Source organism: Penaeus japonicus, unplaced genomic scaffold, assembly GCF_977035675.1.
Source record: "Penaeus japonicus unplaced genomic scaffold, GWHDUDI00000001_assembly GWHDUDI00000008, whole genome shotgun sequence".
Classification (NCBI taxonomy): domain Eukaryota; kingdom Metazoa; phylum Arthropoda; class Malacostraca; order Decapoda; family Penaeidae; genus Penaeus; species Penaeus japonicus.
In genome coordinates, this window is record NW_028234410.1 from 14,890,625 (window position 1) to 14,903,124 (window position 12,500).

Here is a 12,500-nt window from a genome sequence, read left to right on the forward strand (position 1 = left end):
CCAGGAATGAGTGTTTGGAATGAGATCGAGTTCTTGGAGAAAAGGAAGTAGGGATGCGACCTTTTCTTAAAGCTCTTAGATTCATTTTAGGTGCAAGGCCCAAGGAGAATCTGTAGTGAACCAGATATTCACCAAATCATTCATTAACGACCCTAATTACGTCCCTGATTAATTACCAAATTCTTTGTAAGAGACTTTTGGGGTCAGACCTAATATCACGTTCAACTCTCTTACGCGAATGATGTCATTTCTTGGTGTATAAGAGTTCCACTTTGTTAAGTTATCGATTGACAATCCCAGAATTATTGTGCATGTTATACTGGGTATCCTTAACGCCTTTTGCTCCTTGTTTGCAAACCAGAAGTCGAACCTAACTTCCATTTTGATCCAACACGATGGCTGACCACCCAATGACCAATCAGAGATCATCAATAACAAATGACAATTCGTGTTGGCGTCCCAAGGGATGTACTGAGTGTAATCCAGTGAGCACTCGCCCAATAGATCATGCTTATTGGAAACCTGGTGTTTGACAACTGACCTACTCAACAAACAAAAGACAACCACGATTCCATACTTTCTAATGCCACCGGGGGAGAACTTAATCATAATGTTAATGTTAATAATAATAATAATAATAATAATGATAATAAAAGTACGAATAATGATAATAAAAAATTAGGGTAACAGCAACCACAATACTTATAACAAAAATAATAAACAACAACAATTATAATGTTTATGAAAACAATACCACCAAGAATAACACCAATAAAAAACAAAGTGATATATAGTGACAATAGCAATAAAAAAATCAATGCCCCTCCCCCCAAGAAAAAAAAAAAAGAACTAAACAAAAACAAAAAACAAAAAAAAGAAGAAAAGGTTGGAATGTAAGGAATAAAGAAATGCTATAAGCATAACAACAGTAACAATAGCAATAATAATAATGGTAACAATAATGATAATAACTGTGATCAAAATAGTTATAACAACAAAAACAATTATACCACTGGTAGTAGTAGTAGTCTCATAACTATGGTTGCTACAAGGACAAGAGCACCACCGGGAGGCAACATAAAGAAACAAAGAAACCCATAAAGCGAGAGAAGACCACAAGCGAGAAACAAGCAAAGAGGAGAAATACGTAGGTTCGAAGAGAGGACACTGATACAAGAACTTCTTCCCAGACTGCACCTGCTGGCCGCCCGCCCCCCGCCCCCCGCCCCCCGCCCCTGCGCCTCGCTGCCTGCCCCTCCCTCCCCCTCCCCCCTCCCTGCCTGCCAGGCGTCGCCACCGCACTCCGGCACCGAGAGCCAAGGTGGACACCCGTCGTACGCGCCGCGCTCACGTCTCGACACACCTTGGAACACAACAACAAATACAGGGAGCGGAGGAGGGGAAGGGGGAGGGGAAAGGAGTGCGGCTCTAGGGGAGGTAGGGAGGGAGGGAGGGAGGAAGGAAGCGAAAGAAGGCGCATGGTGGATACGCCACTGTTTCCGAAGGAGGCATAATTAATGTCTTCGGTCATTTTATGTTCGACCGCCATAGGTTCGCATGAGTGAAGACAGGGATGACCCATTTATCAACACTTCATATCGGAACTTTCGTCACATGCCATGGGACATTTACTCACTGATTTAGCCATATCTGTACATTCTATATTTTGTACCGACTTTAGAGTGCATGTACCTGACTATACACATAGTGTACAATTTAAAATGAAATGGAAAAACAGAGTACACGGAAACACCCAGAAGGCGAAGTTTCCTATGGCCGTTTTCCTTCCATGAGCCTTGGCCGCGTATGATCGCCCTTTCCCTTCCCTACGACAGCCTTTCTAAGTCATACACGGTCCTTCAACCTTGGCGTCTGGTAGAGCCGTTAGGAGACATGGCTTCTTACAACGGCGAGTCAACTACCGTCACTACCATCTCTTCCACAGCCCCCTCCCCTCACACCCCCTCATCCTCTCTCCATCTGCCCCCTACCCCCCCACCCCCAGTCTCTTACTACTTCACATAGTTGGCGCCAACAGCTGGGTAGATTGGTTTACTGCTTTGTACCCACGTCTTTGCTTACTAACCCTTTCCACTAAGGGTTGCTCTATCGTTCATTCTCGTCCTTATGATATTCCCGGCCACTTGTCATCGATTCCTCGCCGCCGCTTTCTGCACCCGTCTGCTGTGGATCCGTTACCGTGTTCCTATTGCACTGTCCGCTTTCTTTTGGCCGCTGCCCCATGTTCTCCCTCCTCTTACTACAACCTCATGTCTCGCTTCGGCCTCAATATAGCCCTTCTCTCTATGCCTTCTCAAAATACAGAAGGATGGCATTCTCTCTGTCCTTACTATTGTTCCCCGGTATACACCTTCATCTTTACAGGTTAATACAGTCTTTTATCCCTTACAACAATAAAATGTTATCCCTCTGCAATCCGTCACCATCTCAAAATATAGATGACCGGTAGCCTTCGGAGACATACCATGATTTTTAATTTCTCAGGCCCAATAAATATTCTCATTCCCGTCTGTACAAAATAATCTACATGAGAACTCGACGCCCAGAGGTCGACGGCGTGTGCAGGGAGGCCTTAATCATCGTATGACAAGACGTATCACAAATTATATCTTGGACAGAGTATGATGATGCTCTGTGGATGCCGTGTAATGGTGATGCAACAGCTGTTCACGTGTACCTGGGACTAGACGAGGAAGGGTGGCTTTTATGTAAGGTCTAAATGACCCGAATCAAAGCTCAGTGATAACAGTACGATTACACGAGAAAGACAGAGAATGTAACAATGTCATCTATTTGTACCACCACCTATTTGATAAGTATTCTAGACGTCGTATCTTTTACAGACGTAAATATTATCATCCCTAGAACATCATAACAAAAAAGTACTATCAATATCCTCTTCACTTTTCCTATTATACTACTTCCTCATTTTTCTTTCTTCCTCCCTTGGTTCCACTTTCTTCCTAATTCCTCCCTCCTTATCTCTTCCTCACTAATAACGATGGTTTTCGTGAAACAGTTAAACATAGAGAAGGCAAAGGTGCAAAGTGAAGACGATAATACAGTGTATTACAGTGCACAAAATGTTGCATCTGAAGGATCTGATTTTGCACGAGCCGCAAAGACCATGACTCGGAAACGAAAACATAACCCGAGAGTGAAAACGGGGTTCATATGTTAAACAATGAACTTCAGCGTTGGTCAGATTGAGAAAGAGAGAAATCCGGGTGAAATATTATGAAGAGTAGAGCGAGGTAAAGAGGGAGTGAGATAGAAGTAGAGAGAGAGAGAGAGAGAGAGAGAGAGAGAGAGAGAGAGAGAGAGAGAGAGAGAGAGAGAGAGAGAGAGAGAGAGAGAGAGAGAGAGAGAGAGAGAGAGAGAGAGAGAGAGGAGAGAGAGAGAGGGAGAGAGAGAGAGAGAAGAGAGAGAGAGAGAGAGAGAGAGAGAGAGAGAGAGAGAGAGAGAGAAAGAGGGGGAGAGAGTGAGTAAGACAGAGAGAGAGAGAGAGAGAGAGAGAGAGAGAGAGAGAGAGAGAGAGAGAGAGAGAGAGAGAGAGAGAGAGAGAAGGGGGGATGAAGAGAGGAGAGGGATAAGTTGCGTGAAGGGAAGGTAAGCGATGAGGATAGGATAGGATAGGATAGGAGAACAGAGAGAAAAAGAAAAACGTGAGAAAAGTGTGGTAATGGAAAGAGGAGGGCGATGCGATAAAGTATGATCCTTCAGAATTATAACCGCGGATTTCTCCCCGTCTCCATTTTCATTTCTCTCCCATCCCGATCTTCTTTTCCCCTCTAATCCACATCTTCCTCCTCCCACCCCCAACCCCATCCCCATCTTTACATCTATCCCAATCCCCATCTTCCACTCCCTCTCCACACCCTATCTTCACCCCCCTCCCTCTCAACCTCTACCCTCCAAAAGCTTTCGAAATGACCCTCCCCCTCCCCCGGGCCAGCCGCCCTCCTCCCCTTATCTCACTATCATCTTAAATACATTATCACAGCAGCGGCACGGGACAAATCCGGGCCGCGCCGACACCCCGCCGTCCGAAGGTCGTGCAGGCAGGAGAGACCCCGAGCCAGATGGCAGCACACCCCTCCCCCCGCCCCGCCCCGCCCCGCCTGCCCCTCCCACCGGCTGAAACCCCTCTCCCTCCTCCTTCACTCTTCATCCACATTCCCCTCTCGTGGCGGCGTGCATGTGCTGGAGACGGCGACGGGGAAGCTGCGCGTCTGCCTCTCCGTCACGTCATCACTGGCCTGTCTATATTCTTTCGCGTGCATGGCAGCAAACGCTTTTGGACTGGCCTATTCGCAGACACAGTCGAGTATAAACGGATGGAATAGACGCATGCATGTATTCATCAACATGGGCATAATCGACTGTGAAATAGAAATATGAGAAAAAAGAGCGAAATGAAAAAGAGTTGACAACATGGTCAGCAATGTGGAACAATTAAAATCGCCATTAAATTCTTCTCTACTTCCTACCAACAGCAAAGGTTCTTTCGCCAATGGAATTTCCACAGTGCTATAGTTTAATTAAATAGTGTCTAGCACCGCGCCGCGGCCCTCAGATTACGTTACAAGGAACATGGTAAACAACACAGACAAGTATTCACGTGACCTGTTAAACTACATAAAAAAATCCGCATAACCTGTCAAACAGGTAAAAGTTCTGTGACAGCATAGGGTAACTTGCACAAGCAAGGTAAAAAAGGGAAATGATAAAAAAGCAACTCCACAAAATGCAGTAAAGTCTAACATACCTCCGGCCGAGTGGGGGCGAAAGGGGGGGGGGGATGGTGGTGGTTGCATCGAAACCACCACCACCACAACACGTGGGATGCCTCACATTACGTACCCAAAACGGATTCACATATTTTCATCATGGAGGCACTTTTTGTATTATTGGAACATGGTAACGCATGGCCATCAATTTAATGGGCGGAGCTTCGAAGCGGCGAGGAGAGCCATGACGACCTCGTGTTGCCATGCTCGGATACACAAGGGTCGGCGCACGGAGGTGGGAGCCATCGCCGAGGAAAATGCTGGATGACACTGCAGAACTCTGTCGCAGGGCAATATTCTGCAGCTCTGTCACGGCCCGACAACGGTGGGGCTCGTGTAGCTAGAAACACACACACGCACACACACACACACACACACACACACACACACACACACACACACACACACACACACACACACGCACGCACGCACGCACGCACGCACGCACGCACGCACGCACGCACACACACACACACACGACAGGGCGTGCGTGGCCTGAAGGCCCTGTCAAATCAGCTGCGTCCCGGAGAGGCGGGAGGGCGTGAGCCGCAGGAGCGACACCTCGCAGCGAAGGATCCGCGGCAGGCGAGCCCCGCCGGACAACAACCCCCGCGGTGGATCCACGCACGACATACAAGGTACAAACCAATAAAATGATACAATGGAACACCGAGACGAAGGAGTAGATACCCCTGCATGGGCCCAGCCGGTGCAACGCCCTGGCCTTGTTCTAGTTATTTTTCATATCGTCTTTATTAATGTGGTGGATGGGGGGGGGGGGGTCCAGCCAGCGTCCCTTCCATGCAATTCATACACCGACGATAAAGAGTTTATGAGTCAGCAAACAGCGTAATGCAGCAAAGATGCCGAGCCGCGGCAGCAAATGCATTAATTACGCAACATAAATGTCAAGGCTTTGGAGTTTGAGGTAGTTCAATCAAGATCTATCCCATTTATATGTATGTATGTATTGACGTATCATCCCTATCCACAACACATACTAACCAGGTCAACAAGAAATAGCTAAGCTAGGTCAGGATTTTGGCAAATGACATTGCTTGAACTAAGACTAAACTGACCAAAAAATAAAAACCAAAAGCAACGCAAACAAAAGGTCAAGAGAGCGAATGTCACTGATAATTAGAATGGCCTCGCCAGGCTATTATCACTGCAACTGTAATTGCACGCATACCGTGCGAGACCTAAAACTTCAAGAAATATCAACAATAAACAAGAGCGAACTTTGCAATGAATTTTATAATCTCGGTTCCCTATCTGTACTTGCAAAATATTCACATGTATTAACGACATTCCGTGTCCTGTAAAGCCGTCATAAATAAGAAACGCTATAATTTCGCCTACATGACCGGCAATTCGTCCGGAGTGCATTGCTCAGGGTTGTGTCACGACAGTACAGATCAGCGAAGGTTTGCCTGGTGCCTCCACGAATTAGTATCTATATACAAAAAGATGCCGTAAAAAAGATACATAAGCTAACTACTGTCACTGCAAGCAGGGGGATGGAAAGCTAGAAATTAGTCACGACAGGGTATGCAAAAGGACTAATTAGCAGGGTGGCACAATTAGTGAGTGTCAGGGCCAGTGGGGTATAAAAGGATAGACTGTCACTACCAGGATAGAATAAGGATAAGGATAAAGTGATGTTCTCTATGGTAAAGCAACAGCATGGACTCAAAGTAGAAGGTACAAAGCATAAAAGGCTTTTATTCCTTGTTAGGAAGGCAGATCGTTAGACAATGCCTGAACGGCTGACAGCGAAGATATGAAGAAAAGCTTTTCAATCCTTGATCATCTCCTATGAAGAGCAGTCATGGCGAAAGAAAGGAATAAATCACTGCATACTTGTATAGCTATGAATATACCGAATGAGTTTACAAAACGATCGTTTGGCATTTGTAATCAAGTGAGGACACAAGATTGTTTTTATAAAGTGAGAAGAAGTAATGAATAGAAGGGAAAATCGACGAGGAAATGATAGACTGAAGTATCTTCTGAGTAGCAATGTACTGACAGAGAAAGAAAGTTGCTTTAGACTGGCACCGACTGGCAGGAAACGATCGCTATAGTGTTATAGTGACCATGAGAGCAGAAGCTAGTGCGTGAAGAAAGTGACACTAAAAGCAATTATACTTGATCAAGCTAAACGCAACCTAAGGCTGCTATGTTTACATGGAATACTATGCCGGACCCATTCTTCATTATGTGCCCCAATCCTTTCCGATTGTAAAGATCGACAGTTGTTCTTCAAGGTAGGGAGTCTGCGATTACAAGCCTGGTAGGTGAACGTAACGGTTGCATACGGCAGCGAGTCTTCAGCGTTATGTCAACACACACGGTTTTGCTATATTTTGTAGAAATGGCGACGTTGACATGAATGGTGATGTTGGCACATTTGGAACTGTTAACATGAGTACTGTTATTGACATAAGCAGTTATGTTGGTGTTGGAAGAGATGCCTTGGGTGTTGGTGTCACCACACAAAAAGTTAAATAAATAGAATTAATGGTTCTGACATGCGTTCTGAATGGTATGTACATGAGTGGCGGGAATGACAAGACTGCTTGTGTTGGCAGTAGTAGTAGTAGTAACATGATCACTTCTTTTAATGGATTCTGAGGTCATGACGCCAAGACTCATGTTTATGTTGGCAGTTGTGGTAGCAAGGTTGTGAAGTGACGATGCACATATGGTGCTTGCAGATTAATGACTTGATACCGTGTCCTGTCATGTTGATACTACTGGATAAAGGGTTACGGTGCTGGCATGGGGTTCTCGTCTGGATCCTTGACTTGGTGGAGTGGCGGAAGCAATGGCAACACAACAATGGCAGGGCTGCATGAAGGAATACGCATGAAAATTGTGTACGGAAATATGAGGAAAATGAGAAGGGGGAGGAGAAGATAGAGAAGAAAAAGACGAGGGGGAGGAATAGGGGGAGCAGAAAGGGAATAAGAAGAGGAGAAGGAGAAGGGTGAGGAAGAGGATGACAGGGAGAGGGGAAGGAATGGAGGAACAGAAAGGGGAAAAAAGGGAGAAAGGAAACGAAAATAAGGGACGGATGCGGTATAAGAATGTGGATGGGAAAGAGAAGAGAAAAGGATAAAAGCAAGATAAATAAAACGTAGATGACTCGCACTGGGAAAAGAAAGAAAGGGAAATAGAATTCTAAGACAGACAAGGAAGATGAGAAACAAGAATGACAAATAGGGGGCGGGACGGAGAGGGGGGGGGACGGAAAATGGGGAGGCGGACGAGGAGAAATAAAAAAGAGAAAGAGGAAGAACAGAAAGAGAAGGAATGTGAGGATGGAAATTAGGAGGGAGATCAAAAGAAAGAATAGGAGGGATAGGAATATGATGAATAATGGAAAGAATGTAGACAATGAGGAAGAAGTGGAAGAAGACGACGAGGATGGGAAAGGAAATGAGAGCAAGGATGGTGAAAGTAAAAATCTTGAAGGTTAGGTAATGAATGGGAATGATGCAAACAATGCTGGAAATAAACAAAGAGAGACAATGCATAAAAGTAACACGAGAAGAAAAGCAATGAGGAGCGAATGAACGAAGCGAAAAAAAGAGAGAAAAAAAAAGTGTCGAATACTCGACCTCGAACACAAAACAAAAATGGCTTCGACCGCAGAGGTGAAACCTGTATTCGAACAGACAGTTATTGAGGTTTTAACATTAGTTGTTGTGGTTAAGACAATAACAGCGGGAGATCGAAGGAAGAAGATAGGTAGTGGTAACAGAAAGTGGACGGAGTGCGGATTTTGTTTCGTTTTTTTTTTTTTTCTGAGGATGACAGCGTATCTGCAGCGAAATGGTGGTCAGGCTATCAAAGTTCTAATGATATTACTTTACGTTATGGTGCAAAAACGAATAACAACATGAAGAAGAGAGAGAGAGAGAGAGAGAGAGAGAGAGAGAGAGAGAGAGAGAGAGAGAGAGAGAGAGAGAGAGAGAGAGAGAGAGAGAGAGAGAGAGAGAGACGTCACGGAGAAGGTCATCGCAGTCCGTTGTAATACAAGGGGTAACAATAGCTGGTGCATGGCTGTGGCGGTAGGTCATGGGGAATCAAGAAGTGAGGGTGGCGGAGTTTGACGGTGAGGGAAACCAGTTATGGTGGTGGATCTGATGGTGAAGGTGGCAGAGGAGTAGGAGGAGATGTTGGGGCAGGTGGTGATTGTGGTGGTGGCAGTGTTGAGAGGACTGCACAACCTTGAAAGTTATTCTCGTGTAGATTCCATCCTCGGCAACTTCACATTTGTATTCGTCTAAAAGCTCTGTAACTCATGACAAAATTTGATCTTTGCCCTGTGTTACGTCCACACAACCCATGTCCTCTGCCAATCTATGTCTAAAGTATGGGTTCTCTTTTGTCTTCAGTCATGCAAAAACTTTACACTAAAATATATACATGTTATAATGAAAATCTTGACACACTGCAAATTTGGCTGCACGAAAAATAAGTGGAGGAATGTGTAGAGGGAAAAAGTATCATTGAGACTCTTAATTCCTGGCCAAGGAAACCAAAAACGACACAGGTCAGATATGGGCCAAATGGTTGAGTTTACGAGCTCTGAAACGGCATTTTCGTCCTTCGAGGCACTTAGACATACGCCCTTGTTGTTGTGAGGTGGCAGCTGGCGAATGCACGAGGCAGTATATTAGAGGTTGCAAATAGCACGCCCTGGCCGCCTCACATGCGCAGTCGGCGGGAGAGACAAGGCTGCACGGTTCCTCCACGCCCGGCGTGCACTCCGACGCTTCGTCTTGCGTGCAACACGGACGGCGAGACTGCATGCACGTGCACCATCTCGCAACACACTCGGATTCTCTCTTTTAACTTGTATCAATATTTGCACTGTGGTCACACATTGTTCTGCATGCGTGAGTTTTATCAAGCAAACTTTATCTCTGATTCTTGTCTCGTTCCTTCCTTTGGGGCTTACTTTATCAATGGCACTATTTATTATGCATATCGAATGCGATAGACAGGCTGGCAGCACTAGCGAGAGACAGAGAGAGAGAGACAGAGAAAAAGAGACACACACACACGCTCACACGGACACACTCGCCATGGGAACACAGATCATGAGCGTACACTCTTCCTGCGAGAGAAGTGGTTGGCGATCTTCAGACAGCACTCGGTCACGCTGTTCCACATTTTGGCGGCTGTGTTGGGGCGCCTTTTCGGTGAGGGAGGAGACGGTGGAGCTGTGAAGGCGACGGTGTATCTTGAGGGGGGGGCGAAGGAGCAGGACGAAGCGGAGATGTTGGTTGCAGTAGTTTTGGTAGTGGAGCAGGAGGTGGTGGCGGTTGTGGTAGTGGTGGTGGCGGTGGTGGTGGTGGTGGTGGTGGCGACTAGGCGTTGTCGAGGCACCGTGGCGAGCTATTTGGCAGCCACACAGGGGACACTCTGGCAGATCTTGGACTGTGTGGTGCACTGTTGGTGATGTGTTGGTACTAGTGGTGGAGCTGGTAGTAGCTATGGTGGTGGTGGTAGAGATGGAGACTATGGCGGTGGTGGCAGCGATCGTTGTGGTGGCGTCGTGCCGGCTCCACACTGCCCTACCACCACCGGAGTAGACGGCAGCAGCAGACTGAAGGTTGTGGTAGTGGTGGTGGCGTGACTGCGGAGCGGGGCGTGTGGCCCTTCTGAGCGTGGAGGCGCGACTGGCTGAGTGGCAGCGCCGCGGCCGCGCGTTGCTGGACCCACACACGCTCACCGCCATTTTTTATTGGCCGGGCCACCGCCATAGCCTGGGTGCCAGCAGGCTCCCGCTGCCGTCTGCACACCCTCCTTCTGGCCTCACTCTTGTCTGTCCTGCTACAGGCTGCTCCCCAGGGTCACAGGGTCTTCCTCACACGGGCTGGAGCGTCCTGCACCTCTCTCCGCTCCTCTCGCTTACAGCCGACAACATCCGCGCACACACGCACGCACGTGGCTACGACCTCGCCCTCGCATGCATGCATACACGCACGAACGAACACACATTCGTCTGAACATTAACAGACATGCACTCGCAACACTGCATTCATTTTCATGACGACATGCACCAAGGTTTTTCTTGCCTTGGGTCCAAATGTACAAGAAGCAGAAACATACATCGAGTTCCCAGTGACAGCAGGGTGGCCGGCTATTTCAAACCTTCTCACTCATTACCCGGCATATCTAATGTTACACAACGTACAGAAATGTACTCTGGCCATAATGATGCATGAGCGATCGAATGCTTTTGCATCAGATGAAACGATTAGTCTCATCCAGACGTTTCCAACTGGACAGAGAAATATATTACTTTAACTGCCAAAAGCTTTACTATTTGCTGCCTTTTCAGCAATCTGCCGCAATCTTTTTAATGACAACGAAGGCAAACTAAGCATCATTACCTTCACTAAAATGATGGGTGCATGCATCAACACGGCTTCTAGTAAACATCAATATTGAGTGGTTTGCTCCCGTGCCGGTACCTCCCTCCCCCCCCCCATCCCCCTCTCTTCCTCCTCCCTCCCTACTCGTCCTAGCCTCCCCCTCCCCCGCGGCCGCGGCTGTGTCTGGGGTGCTCAGTCTGGGGGCCCAGGGTGTCTAGACACACCGGTCACCTGCACCACCGCTCCCACCACCACCTCCACCACCACTATTCCCTCGCTCTACCGTCATCACCAAACTCTTGCTTTACCAAGATGTAGGCTACAACATCACTCCACGTCACCTTCCCGTATTCTCTCCCTCTCTTTCGCCCTCCTGACACCAGCCCTCACGCCCCCTTGCTCCATTATCACCGCCGCAACGCTCGCTCCATCATTCACCTTTGTGACACCACTACACTCTCATTCCATAACAATTACCACCACACACCCACGCCTCTCATTCCATCACCATTATCCGCACACTCGACCCCCGTATCACCATAACTCCTACTCCTCCCCCTTTTCTTCCCCGCTTTGCAACACACTTCATCTACATCCCAACGCTTCAACACTCCCGTCTCATCTGCCACCATACACTCCGACCCCGTCATCACACTCTAGATTCTCACCGTCATCACCACAATCGCGGCTTACGTGACTTCACTTGCACTCTTTGGAGACAAAACAGCAAAGAAAGAAACGGAGAGAGAGGAAGACGGATGACGCATAAACATTGCATTACATAACACTAACTTACCATTATATAAGAAACTTAGCAATAGAACAACATCAACTGCAAACAGTGTAGAAAATCCTCCGACTGAAAACTATGCACAAGCTAGACCTTTGCCAAGGCATTCCAACCACTCCCACAAGACTACTGACCAACTTCCTGGCTGGGAAAGTATCTATATGACACGCAGGGGGGAAATATTATTCCTTTCTCCTCCCCTTTTCCCCCTTGCCAAGGCAGGGTTCCCTCGGGAGGATGACCAGACGGCCGCCTGCTCGAGCGAGCCAGAGCCCCTCCGACGCGCGGTTAAAGCGGGAGGTTAACGCCGAGTTCCCGCTCGACTGCGGCGCGGACGGAGGGAGGGAGGGAGGGAGGGAGAGAGGGAGAGAGGGAGAGAGGGAGGGAGGGAGGGGAGGGAGGGAGGGAGGGAGGGAGGGAGGGAGGGAGGGAGGGAGGGAGGGAGGGAGGGAGGGAGGAAGGAAAGAAAGAGAGAAAGAGAGGAAGGGAGGGAGGGAGGGAGAT

The 12,500-nt window shown here is 47.6% G+C and overlaps 1 protein-coding gene across 6 annotated transcripts in view; it reads right to left on the bottom strand.

Annotated features, from left to right (window-relative positions):
- Nucleotides 1–12,500, bottom strand: part of LOC122263907 (uncharacterized) — a 119,865-nt gene that overhangs the window by 8,317 nt on the left and 99,048 nt on the right. Inside the window, exon 1 of one of the 6 annotated variants that reach the window (XM_086539111.1) lies at nucleotides 9,936–10,447. The exons of the other annotated variants lie outside the window; for them this stretch is intronic. Coding sequence (XP_086395237.1) covers nucleotides 9,936–9,998 — 63 coding nt within the window. The 5' untranslated portion in view covers nucleotides 9,999–10,447. Of the gene's footprint in view, nucleotides 1–9,935; nucleotides 10,448–12,500 lie in introns of those variants that run through there. 6 annotated transcript variants of the gene reach the window in all.